General features: G+C 40.7%; 2 protein-coding genes across 23 annotated transcripts in view; one reads left to right on the top strand and one right to left on the bottom strand.

Moving 5' to 3' along the window:
* SLMAP (sarcolemma associated protein) overlaps window positions 1–12,943 on the bottom strand; it is a 455,854-nt gene that overhangs the window by 123,881 nt on the left and 319,030 nt on the right. The window lies entirely within an intron of this gene.
* On the top strand, window positions 367–11,071 carry ARF4 (ADP ribosylation factor 4). Its single transcript, XM_068201894.1, has 6 exons — window positions 367–654; window positions 6,742–6,822; window positions 7,313–7,422; window positions 8,562–8,633; window positions 9,134–9,259; window positions 10,120–11,071. The coding sequence occupies exons 1-6, from the start codon at window positions 588–590 to the stop codon at window positions 10,204–10,206; spliced, it is 543 nt and encodes a 180-aa protein (XP_068057995.1). The 5' UTR covers window positions 367–587; the 3' UTR covers window positions 10,207–11,071.

Here is a 12,943-nt window from a genome sequence, read left to right as displayed (position 1 = left end):
TTAAATGTCCTTGTCGCTATTGGGGTGCTTTTGGGGCCTCTCCGAGGATTGGTTTCACCAGTCTCTCCCTGCCTGCTGGGAGCGGAACCTGTTGCCGTCGCCCCGCCCGGCGGCTGCGAGCGAAGCGTTACCGGGGCCGCCACCTTTCCCCGCGGCCAGGGCGGCTCCCGCCGCAACCGGCGTGCCCCGCGCGACCCGGAAGCTGCGCGGGGCTAGCGGCCGCGCCCGCCTACATCCCCCGTCGTGCCTCGCGGCCATGGCAAATGAGCGCGGGGCGCAGAGCTGCGCAGCGCGTGCTGGGAGCCGTAGTCCCCGCCGCGCCGCGGCCGGGTGGCGGAGGGCGGTGCCGCGGCCGGGGGATGTGGCGAGCGTGACGTGATCGTGTCCGCGTTGGAGCCGGGGCGGCCGCGGCGAGCGTGACGTGGCAGAGACCGAGCGAGGTCCCCGGTCACAGAGCACCCGCCGCCGCTGCCGGGCTCGCCTCGCGCGCGGAGAGATCCGTGCGCGCACACCGGCCGGGCCGCGCTCCCTCCTGCCCTCCTTCCCTCAGCGCTCCCCCGCCGCCGCCCAGCGCCGCCGGAGCCGCCATGGGCCTCACCATCTCCTCGCTTTTCTCGCGCCTCTTCGGCAAGAAGCAGATGCGCATCCTCATGGGTGAGGGCCACCGCAGAGCCCGGACCGGCTGGGGCCGCGCGGCCGAGTCCCGCCGGAGGGGGAGGGGAGGCCGCGGGTCACGGCGGGGGACTCGCCCTGTCCGGGACTGCGGGGCGCGGACACCGCGCTGCGCCCGTCCCATGGGCTGGGGGGGGGCGTTGGGAGAGCGGCGCGGAGGGGAGGGGGTGAGGATCGGGCTGTATTGGCCCTTCTTCTCCCGCCGTGTGCCCGTTCCCCTCCCTGCCTCGCCCGCCGCTCCCCGGTCCCGCTGGTCCCGGCGAGGCCGAGCCCCGTTCCCGCAGCTGCGCCGGGCCGCGCGCGGAACAAAGATGGAATTGCGGCCGGGCAGGGCCGCTGTCCCCGGGCTAGGGGCCGAGCGAGCCCCGAGCCCCGGCCGTGCCCTCCTGCCCCGGCACTGCGGCTCCGCGAGCTGGATGTGACAAAGCCTGGTGTGTGCAACACCAGGGGCGTAAGAACTGCCGTATAATGGCCGATTTTCGGCAGCTGTAGGGAGCTGTAGCGTCTGTATCCTGACTCCCGTGAAAGGGCGTTTCGGTGCAGCCTCCGTGGGCATTAGTTTTGTGCCTCGTGTACAAACCGATAAAACCCTCTAGGCAGTTCTTGCAGTGCTTGCTTAGTCTTTCTGTTTCTCCCGATAATGATTTATTTTTAATATCAATTTCTTTTGAAATTATCTGTTCCCTTGATACGGGCTGTTTGGGAGTTGAAGCCAGTGGCTCTTGAAGATTCTCACTTTCAGATTATAGTTCAAAAGGTCAAAGCCAGCACATACTGCATTGGTATTTCCTCCTCCGCTTCGAGTTCTTCCCTGCCTTCTTCCACCCACCTACCCACCCCTGCAAGCTTTATGTACAAACAGTTCTTGGCCTCTAATTTTTTGTCACATTCTGTTACCAAGGTGAATGGAATTTGGTTCATGGCCGTTGACTGAAGTAGCTTGTCCTAAGGAACTAAATGAAGTGCTCATGTGGATATAGCCAGCAAGGGGAGTAGGATCTAACCGTGAAACTTCCTGGCACACACCCATCCTTAGTGCTGCCTGGATATGCACAGCAGACGCAGTAGTGCAGCTTTTTAAAATTATAATCTTTCAGGTTCTCCGTATATTTTGTGATGGTAAGGTTTGTTATTGCATACCCAGTAATTTTTATTGTGTCTTAACTGTTTGAAATTAGAGACTCTCATCCATTTCAAAATAATCCAAGTAATTTTAGTCTTCAAGACAACTTAGTACATGTGTTGGTTTCAAAGAGGTGATTAGGTTGTCTCCCTAACAGCCAGACTCTTCGTATGACTCTTAATGAATGAAGTCAAGTCTTCAAGTGAGCTTGGCTGTAGGATGCAGGGTGACACCGAGTCTGTGGTATTTGTAGTTCTGTTACCTTTTGCAAAGTACTGAAAACAGGAAAGTGATGTCATGCAGATCTAAACCGTTTGCAAGGCTCTTCATTGGTAGGAAATGAGGTTGAATTTAGGTTAGAGATGGCTTTGGAAGGTGCATTTTCTAGCAGTTGTTTCAAATAATTTTATTTTTGTGTTTCTTATTTTTCTTATTTTAAGGCCTTGTATTAAAATGCAGGGCTGGATCAGGGCACAGGACAGCACTGTATTTGTTAGGTAGTGTAGGAGAGTAGAACTTGGGGTGTATTGTGGTGAGAGTCTGTCACAGGGCATAAACTGGATGTTTAGAAGCAGAATGTTATACTGAATATGACATAATTTGTGTATAACTGTAACACTAAAACTAATCTCTTCATAGTATTCTACATCATATACCAGCACTTTGAGGAGAGACGTCTGGGTGAATACTGGGATAGAGTTAAAACTTTTCCTCAAGGTTATAATGTTCAATGTATGGTTTGAAAATGGGGCTGTATGAGGCCAGTCATTTAAGTTTCCATATTTAGAACACCAATTAAAAATATATTTATGGGGTAAAGTACTTAGGGGAAAAATATTATGTGAGTTGATATCAACAGGCAATTAATTTATAATTCTAACTTCCTTTTCACAGCTTTCTTCTGTTTCTGCAGACTTGAAGATAAATTAGCATTAATTTAGCTCCTAAAACAGACTTTGTGTCATTGAGTTTTGCAGAATTTGAGTATTTGTCATCGGGGACCATTACCAACAGCACTCACTTATTTTTTATATTCTCAAATTCCATTTATGATATTAAGTGGATATTTAATGTTACACTGTTACTGACACTTTGTTTTTTTTTTTTTTAATACACTAGTATAAGTAAGTATTTTTCAAAAATATTAAATTACTATTCGGAAGAAATGCACGTAAAGAAGATTCACGCATTTTCTTTATAAATAGGCATAACACGAGGGAAAAGAAAGGACTGTGGGGTAGGGCTGAATGTCTGAAAGTCAGATTCAGCAACTGGGGTATTAAGAGTAGAAACACTGAGTCCTAACCCTACATGTACCCATCTGTGAATCTCTTCACTGATGGTTTTTGTCCTTGGAAAAAACCATACCCATTCATTGTGCACCTTTCAGTATTGTAATTTAGTGTTTTCTGTCGTGGTGTAGTTGTGCAAGTGTTAACTGATAAAGTAACTACTCAGGAGCTTCGAATACAAAGGTATTATTAAATACATTGGGTGGAAAATGTCAAATTCTTGGGAAATTGTGTCACTGCAACAGATCATAATAATTTAGCTGTTTTTTTATTTGGGCAGGTGTTGTTTTGGACAACTGTTGGTTTGCATGCTGTTGGCTTTCTGTAGTTTTTATGAAGTTCTGTGCTAAGAGTGGCAGCTTGATATTCAGCCACCAGTGATCAGAGTAGGAAGTTGGTTAATGAAGGATGTGATGTGGTCAGGGATGATGTACCTAGGGACAAGTGAGCTAGAAGCTTGAGATTTAGAAAAACAACTGACAGGCTGTGAATAAAACACTTTTTAAGAGGAGTAAAGGGCTAAGAACCACAGTGATTTTAGCAGTGCCTGAAAGCATTGTAGGTATTTTTTTCTCCAGCTAGAGGAAGAGGATGTTTGATTCAGTTTAAAGGTGAATGGTTGCAAGTACAGGTCTGCATTTCCCAGTTGTACTTTACTGTAATCTTGGTGCTTTGCAGTACAATTTCTTAATGTTATACCTTTCATCAAGTCTCTTACACCTTGGTCTTGACAATGGTCAGTCAGGCAGTAGAATCAGTGAAAACATAGAATTGGGAATTCACTTTGTTTGGGGATTTAAGATGTGACTTTTAGTCTTGGTAAACTTTATGTTGTGGCAGTAGCTCATAGGTTTACATTTATTGTTCCAGTTCAAATGTAAATGTATTTATTCTTGGATTACTAAAAGCAGTAGTTACACCTCCTACCAGCTCAAAAGATTAAATGTGATTTAGTGCTCTGAATTTTTTTAAGGGTGGTAAATTACAAATTGGAGTAAGAAATATGAATGGAGGCTATGCTTTTCATGACTTGCTTCTTTAGACTTCATAACATATGCAGTTTGGCCAAAAGAGGAGGTTTCTGCAAATAGGGTCACAGGGATATGCATAAGGTCCTTCCCTCAGTTAAGCTTCTGCCTCAGGTGTGAAGTCAGAAGAAGAAAACATGTACCCATAACCCTGTAACTCAGCCTGCCTTGGTGCAAAGTCCAACAGCTTAATCAAGAGTTGTGGGTAAGAGTGGATTTTAGCAAAGTCTGGGCTTTGTGCTTACATAGGCACTGTAGCCTTCTACCAGCACCACTGAGGTGCACAAGCGTAGAGTGGGTAAGCGGGGCAATATTTTCATAATATACCAAGTAGTTTAAAATTCTTGACTACTTTCTAATTTCTTAAGTCTGAGTCATGTCTTCAAATGGATCTTGATACTCTGTGTACATTCTTTGGAATGAGATTAGCTTTTTGCGTTGTCTTTATCTGTGTTGTTAGTATAAACCTCAAGTACACTCGAGCAGTTTGTGTAGACAATAGCATCTTATATTGGTAATTTTAACAGGTCTTGTTAGTGTTTGTTATTGATGATAGAGTAATTTTTTTTGGTGGGGAGCAATAAGAGAAGAGTTCTGAGTAGTAGTTGTAACTAATTGGTTCACTAAATTATCTTATTGTTAATTTACTGGGAAAAAAAAAAACCCTATCATATCATGTACAGGCATTATATGTACTTATGGAGGTCTGCATGTCCTACAAGTGCTTGCTTGAGTTTGAGCTGTGTGAAAATAGTGTTGGGCTTCAAGCATTGTGCTGTTAAAAACATTGGTTTTCAGCATAGGTGGAGTATTTGAGGGTTCTGAAGTTGACTTAGAGGGTTTTGTAAGGTGACCTGACACTTAACTGGTGTGGGGAAAATTGTGGCATTTACAAGTTTCATGACTTGGAAGTTCTTGTGTAATTTCTGCTGCACCATGACTTTTTTTGTTCATGTTTGTGTGTGGTTCTGAAGGAGACCAACACCTAAACAATAGCAAACTCAAACCCCTTACATTTAATTTGGAGCATTTTGAGAGTCAAGGAGCTTTGGTTCTGATGGTAGATTTCCACCCCACCCCCTTTCTTTCATGCTATCATGACATTAAGAATTAAAACAACTTTTTTTTTTTTTTTTTTTTTTTTTTTTTTTTTTTTTTTTTTTTTTTTTTTTTAATATGCAGTGACATTACCAGAGAAACTGCATTGGTATGTTTAATCCTGTGCACACTATTAGAATATAGGACAATTATAGATAGGGTTTTTTTAATTTGTTTGCTGCAACAGCAGTTTGTGTCTTGAGAAAAAGGAGGTTTTTCAAGAGTTTGACTTCATTCTGAATGAGCAGGTAATTTTGAATCCCCTTTTTTTTGCAATGCTAAGGAAACAGTTGTATTATTAACAGGCAAGTCACCAAACCACTTAAAGCTTAATATATTGCAGTTGCAAAGTAGGAAGTTAACTCGGAATGCTTAAGAATGTGTGTTATCCTTATAAAATGAGGATAGCATTTGGTTTCTTGCAAAAGCGTTAATTAATTCTTTTGATGGGAGGTATTTTTGTTTGGGCGAATGTTACTGACAAAAGAGACAATTTGTGCTGTCGTGTTTAGTACCTGCTGTTTATGGAGGTGCTTGTGTGCTAGGTATTAGGTTCTAATTTAAAGAATTCTATTTTGGGTTACATTTATGTGTTCTAAAATGCTTAACAATAAGCAGTTTCACAAACAGTTTTAGAAAACTACAGTGTGTGCTTGCAGTGATAATGTGATAAAACACACATATGGTGATAATGTTTAAAACATGTCGTTTAGGCTTTGTTTTGTTTTATTTCTGAAGTGTCCCGTATTTGCGACATAGCTGACATTGAAAAACAGCAAGCTTAAGTTTTGTTTTAGAAACAGAACAGCACATTTAAGTGCAGAAGGTCTTCTGTAATGACCAACAGTCATTTAGAGGAGACTCCTGATGGAAGCATCCTAGTGGATCTCACTTTATGGAAATGATGTTCTGAAGAATACCACAGCCCTTGTGGTATATATGGAGGGATGTTGAGAGCTGCCTGATGTTTGTGGTTTTTTTCAGTGCCAAAGAAATATTTTAGCAAAGGGAGGAGAAGCTGGAATAAGGGACAAGAAGTGTCTTTCATGTATAGTGCCGGCTTGCATTGGTCCACGTGTGCCTGTGAAGCTGAGCTTTGCCAGAGGTTGAGTAAGGGAGGCCTTCCCCAGCTTAGTGAAGTAGCAAATGTGCGATCCGTTAGAAATTGTGTGCTGCTTGTAGATTGTTGCTAGGCTTTAAAAATCTTTACACAGAAGAAGCTTTCAACGTGAATGATAAAGCTTAATTAACACAAATACTAAGGAAGATTACTTGAAACTTGTGAGCCTGTAGGTTGTGAATGGAAGCATCTTACTGAGCTTGTTTTCTTCATGACTTGTTCTCTCTCGGTGCTGGGTAGGGGAGATGGAGAAAAACATACAGTAGTTTATCAGCAGTGAGTTAAGAGTGTTTAAAAAGCTGTTCTCAGTAAAAAAACCCTGATACTCTGCATATAAAATGACATGCTTTTAAATTAGCAGGTTGTAGTTCAGTTTGTGAACTAAAGCAAGTTTTCTCTTCCTTCTAGTTGGTTTGGACGCTGCTGGTAAGACAACCATTCTTTATAAACTGAAACTAGGAGAAATTGTCACCACAATTCCCACTATTGGTAAGATCACCAGTTTTTATATCTTTATTCTTGTTATTCTAAACCTGACAGGCCTCTGAAGAGTGCAGGGATTTGCTGTCTTTGTGGTTAGAATAAGAATGAAGACAAATATAACTGTCTGGTACTGCCATAGCATAACTGTGTCAGACCAAAGAGACATCCAGACCAGAATCCAGCTACTGACAGTGGCCAGTGGCAGATGCTCAGGAGGATAGGAACCAGATCAGTACCACCACTTCCCCCAAACACCGTGAGCCTCACGGTTTGTGGCTGAAAGATTTGCTCAGCCACTTGGACTTGGATTTAAGTGATTTGTGGTTTTCCCCCTTCAATCAGTTTTCTTCCTGATTTACCAGTTCAGTATTGATAAGCCATTTTATATATATTTGGGAGAAGTGTACCTTAGGAAGTATCTATCTTTAACATGGTTTGAATTATGTTTGAACCCTAGAATTAACTATTTCTAATTACTGAACTCCTTCATTTTTAGGTTTTAATGTGGAGACGGTAGAATATAAAAACATTTGTTTCACAGTTTGGGATGTTGGTGGTCAAGATAAAATTAGACCTCTTTGGAGGCATTATTTCCAAAACACACAGGTAAGAGTACTCAGGTGGCAATAGTTAAAGACCTACTTTGTAAAGCCTCATTGTGTTTTGCAGAGTACATGTGGGAAGTTGATTTCTTTCTTTCAGAAAGGCTCTGCACTACTTCCTGCAACTTCTGAGGGTACCTAGATTTTATTCTAGTTGAAGCGAATTTGTTCCCCTGAAGGCTTCAGACCTAGTTGTGAGTGTAGCCTCTCAATGATCAAGTCCTTTAGGATCTACCAATGTTCTGTAATGTACCAGAGCAAATGGTTTGTTGTGAGGAACTCTTAAAATATATGGCTTTTCCTGTGCTAAATCAGTGTTTTCAGTAAGCTGAGCATCTACAATATGGTAAAAGATCTTGTTACCAGTCGATTGAAAAGTGCTAGCTTCACAATGATGTGACTATCATTAGTTTTTGGGACATAAATGTGATACCTTTGGTTTACAAGTAGTGAGGAAAGTTGCTTATTAGTATCAGAAAACTTCTGGAGTTTGCTGGAGTGGTTTTTTTTGTGTTGAATATAGAATTGTTTCCATGATATTTGTGTGCAGCATGATGCATATGATTGGTGCAGAAAAATACAGAGGTCTGGACTGACAAAAGGGACCTTGCACCACCAGATTGTTGTGAATAGAGTAATACTTAATTTCAGTTCCTTATTACTGTCCTGTAACTAAATACTTCTAAAAGATACTTGTCTTTCCTTGAAGAGAGTGATAAAAGCAAGGTTTTCAGACTGAAAGGTTAAGAGTGATTTGTGCAAGAAGAACACTTGAATAAGAGAGATGCTATTAGAAGTACTGTTTGATACAAACTTTTTAAAACAAATTCAGGCATTAGGGTGTGGGTTTTTTCAGTTAAATATGAGATGGTGAAACACTTGTGATTTTCAATACAGTGAGTGAAAGGGGAGGGGGAAGAGTTAATGTGATTTTGCTGCATTTTTCCCCCCAACTTTATTTTGAAGTTGAGACTTAGGTAGTTGTTCAGACACACATCATGCATTGTTTAAACAGAACTTTCCGTTAAATTTGTCCCCTTTCTTAGGTGAGCAATCACAATATTCAATATGAGTATTTTGGTGGTTTAAGAAGAGTGCTGCACATTTACATCGTTTTTTTCAAATCTGCATAACTTTTTACAGGGCCTCATTTTTGTGGTAGACAGCAATGACAGAGAGAGAATCCAGGAAGCAGCAGAAGAGCTGCAGAAAATGGTAAATATCAATATCTTCTGAGGTATAATTGTTAGACTGACTTGTTTTATTTTTGAATGTTTGTCAGGTTCCTTAAGAGATTTAGGATTTTACAGTTTTAGGGAGTCTGTACAGTGTGTATTGTATTCAGCTGGTAATTCTGGGTCACATAGTGCACCAAGTTGTAATTTCCACTCTGTAGAGAACCAGTAATGTGTCCGAGCCTTTCATTCATAAAACCTTGATAGAAATGCAGCAGGAAAAGAATTTTGGAAGAACAGATTGGTGCTAGAGAATATTTCATCAGCAAGGTGCCCATAAATTTAAACTTTTAAATTGAAAGGTGACTTCCTTAATTGCAGGAGTTCTGTTGTACACTCAGTACTTACTAGTGACTTCAGGAGCAAGAATGAAAATGTTTGCAACCCTTAAAATCAGTATTTAGATTTTTTTAGTGTTTGTTGAAGTAACTGACTTACTTAACTGAGGCAATTTAATAACGTGTGTGTTTTTTCTGTTAGCTTCAGGAGGATGAGCTGCGAGATGCAGTGCTGCTTCTGTTCGCAAACAAACAGGATCTGCCAAATGCCATGGCAATCAGTGAAATGACAGATAAACTAGGCCTTCAGTCTCTGCGTAACAGAACTGTAAGTGCTCAACTTTCTGACTGCTGAATTCTTTTCTCCCTCTGTTATATATCATAAAAGTAAAGGTCCTCTAAGGGAAAGAATAGTTTTCATCTCTTTCTGTAGAAAGATGCGCACACCTGCTGTTAAACTTCATAATGCATAATTCAGGTCCTTGTTCAAAATAAGTGGTTTAGAAGTATAATCCAGGGCATATAGCTGTTAGAGGTGTTTCATTTCTCACCCTTTTCTGAAAACATACAAACACTCCAGTCTGTCATTGAAATGCAGACATCCAGCATTTCACAAAGTATGTGATGAGCTTTCCAGTTTTCTCAGTATTCTGGGAGAACAAATGCATTCTGCATTCCCTCCTCCAGGAGGAAATTACATAGCTTCTAAAACATTAGATTTCATCTGCTCAAGCTTTAGATACCCAGATTTGCTTCACATGAACCATTCCACCTTTTGTAATCTGAGTGTCTGTGTTGACGTACTAAGATCCTGACCATAGAAGTTGTTTCACAGGTCCATTCATGTAGATAATTCCATGTTCACTTCCTAAAGAGCAGTCTTTCAGAGACAAGAAGTAGTTTTCAGCATGTAAACCAAATACAAGTTCTGTATTTGTTTCTTGATGCCTTAAGCTATGTTGTAGCATTTACTAGGCCAGCACTTGAATTTCTGGATAATGTCTGACCCTCCTCTACACTACATGTACTTCTCAAAATTTCTAAACATACCATTTGTTCAGTCTTGACTCTACTTAATGTACAAAACAGGATTTAAAGAACACTGGTATAACACACAATTATAACAACACTAAAGAGCTTGCATTTTGTCAGTATTTAAATGGAATTTTTGTGTTTCTGCATTAACAGTGGTATGTCCAGGCTACCTGTGCTACGCAAGGAACTGGTCTGTATGAGGGACTTGACTGGCTGTCAAATGAACTCTCAAAACGCTAATTCCAACTGGATGACTCTTTCACCCGGGACATGTTTGATATAAGTGGTCTAGGCTTGTTACAACAAAATTAGTTTGCATCTTGGTTATTACAGTATCTGGAACTGATATTTGGGCAGGATTTTGCAGCGTTTCAACTTGTTTCATTGCCAATTTATTGTTTACCGAGCTACATGTTGCAAAGGTAGCAATATGCTTGGGTAAAAATCTCCTTAACTTGGAAAAAGTGTATCTTCTGATTTTATTCCCCTTGTTAGCCTAAATGCCTGAATATAGTTATTGTGACATCTTTAAGATCTGTTTTGAATACTCTTCGAGCCCCAATAAATTAATGTTTTAATTTTTTTCTCCCTGCTACTGTTAGTTTACTGATTCCCTGTTTCATTCCTCAGACAGTCTGCTGATTTAAAAATGTAGCATTCCGTATGTATTTATTTCTCTCCCTTGCCAAAAAGATTTCCTAATACTGCTTGTTCCAAGCCAAGGAAATGCTCTAAAACACTATACAAATCTACTGCACTGAGGAACATTTTATTAATCCTTGGGTTCTGTCAGCCCAACTTGCCTTTGTGTGAATTGGATTTGATGGGTAGAATAGTTCTGTGCTGGTTGCGAAGAGCTCATGTTGAGGTTGTTTTTAATATTCAGCAGATTGTCTTCCTTTATATTGTATCTTTTTTTATGTTGCATGTTGCTTTTTGGTATCAGCCTGACTATTTTTGCCCAGTGTATAATAGTTCTGCTGAAGTTTTACTGTTTGTTGGTGAACATATCTTCCTAAGGAAATTTTGGAAAATTCATCAAACTCAATGGATTCGTTTCTTCATAACCCACTTGGAATTATTCCTAATAAAATGATAAAATGTATAGTTCTGTGTATTCTCGTCTTGATTCCTGAAATAGTTGAATGCAAATTATCACTTATTCTTTCTCCATATACTGAGCTTTCCTGCAGCTTGAATATGAACACCAGTCTCAAATTTTCATTTGTTTGAAGCTGTGTAGAGTGGGATATGGAAGGGAGGCAACCAAGTTGTATACAGTGCAGTAGAGTAGTTGTCATCGGGGCTTACATAATTCTGTAATGTCTTTTGAAGTTGTAAATCTAAAATTCCTTTCAAGATGTCCAGATATGAAAATACTAACAGTTAAAAAATTGTAATAAAACAAATTTGAACTGCCTGAAAAGCATGCATGTCTGTTTCATAGTTTTATCTACATGTCAAAACCTACATGGGTCCCAGCAGGAGAGTCACACGTTCTGTTGGTGGCTAGCTGGGAAGGTAACCTGAGTGCTTTTACAGGGATATAGCAAATATTATAATAATGCTGATAATTGCCCCCCAAAAATCATCTCTACACAACTGCTACTGTCTGTTTTCATATTTCTGTCCCCTTACACTTTTGTAGTTCAAAAGGCATAAATTAATGTGTTTTGAGGCTGCTAGTAATGGGTAGTTTAGAATCTGTTTTTCTGTTGCCTGTCTGCTGTATAGAAGCAAATATTGCTCAACCCTCCAACTAAAATGTGCTGTCCTATTGATTGGATGTCTTTAGGAACCCAAAGCATGATTCTCTTGCAGTTTCAGACTAAGTGCTTCTCATTTTCCACCCAGGTCTGGCTGTGACAAGGTCTGGTAAACTCAAGCTAGTTTTGGTTCAGAACACCTTCCTGGGCAGCTTCTGCTGTAAGTGACGTTTAAGTTCTTAGGAGGTGCTGTTGCTGTGAGCACAGCTAAACAGGGAGCATTCCAGAGTTTTTGAATACAGTCCTTAAATGTCTTCAATGTGTAACGGAAACCCAAGAGACAGTGTAAGGTGAGAAGGGTTTTGCCTGCACCTTTAATGAATTGCTGATTACTTATTAACCAAAGCTGATATCCCCATGCATTTGATCAGTAGCTGTTGATGTGCACATTTCTGACAATGCAATTCCTTGAATTAAACCTAAAAAGTTACACCTTGTTCAGAAGAGACAGCTTGTCTCTAATGCAAGCTGGTTTTTGTAGTCCCAGTAGGTTAAAATAAACAATGCTTGTTACACAGTTAGAGGTAGTCTTTAAATTAAACAATAGATACTTAAATTAGGCCTATTACCATGAAGGAAACACTCTGCTTGGTAGAGATTTAATTATTTAAATGAGTAAGTATTCAGGTTTAGGTGAGCTCTTTTGAGCCACTATGCTTTTCATTTGCAGCATGTGTATACAAAGTTCATATTTCTGAGTCATCATGTTTGGGTTTTTGTATCAGTAGGTGTAATTCTGCTATAAAATGAATAATTTCTCAAAGTCAGAAAGTAATGAAGATCTTGGCCCTCATTTAAGAGTGATGGAGTCTGCGTGAGGGTTAAGGCTACAGCTTGCACTGAAATGCAGTGAGACGATGTTGTGTATCAGTAACAATGTACAGTACGGCCCTGTTCTTCAGAGGAAGATGAAATTCTCGTGAACACCTAATTTTCTCATGTCTGTTAAGAGTTTAGATACTAACATGATTTGTCATTTCCCTATCAGAAGTCAAGTACCTGAACTGAGCTGCTGTCCCTGAAGTTCAAAATCTTGAACAGGCATGAGACTGCTAAAAATGTGTTGCTCATTCACTGTAGTGACAGGAAATCCTGAGTTCCAGTAGCTGAAATGTCTCTTTGTATACATTACCTTCTATATTCAAACAGATGGGTAAGTTCTGCTGCACTGGGGAGTTAGTCAAGTAATATTTGTGTAGAGGAACCTTTAT

Source organism: Anomalospiza imberbis, chromosome 11 (genome assembly GCF_031753505.1).
Source record: "Anomalospiza imberbis isolate Cuckoo-Finch-1a 21T00152 chromosome 11, ASM3175350v1, whole genome shotgun sequence".
Lineage (NCBI taxonomy): Eukaryota > Metazoa > Chordata > Aves > Passeriformes > Viduidae > Anomalospiza > Anomalospiza imberbis.
The sequence above is the reverse complement of the archived record's forward strand: the minus strand, read 5'-3'. Positions and strand labels throughout refer to the sequence as shown.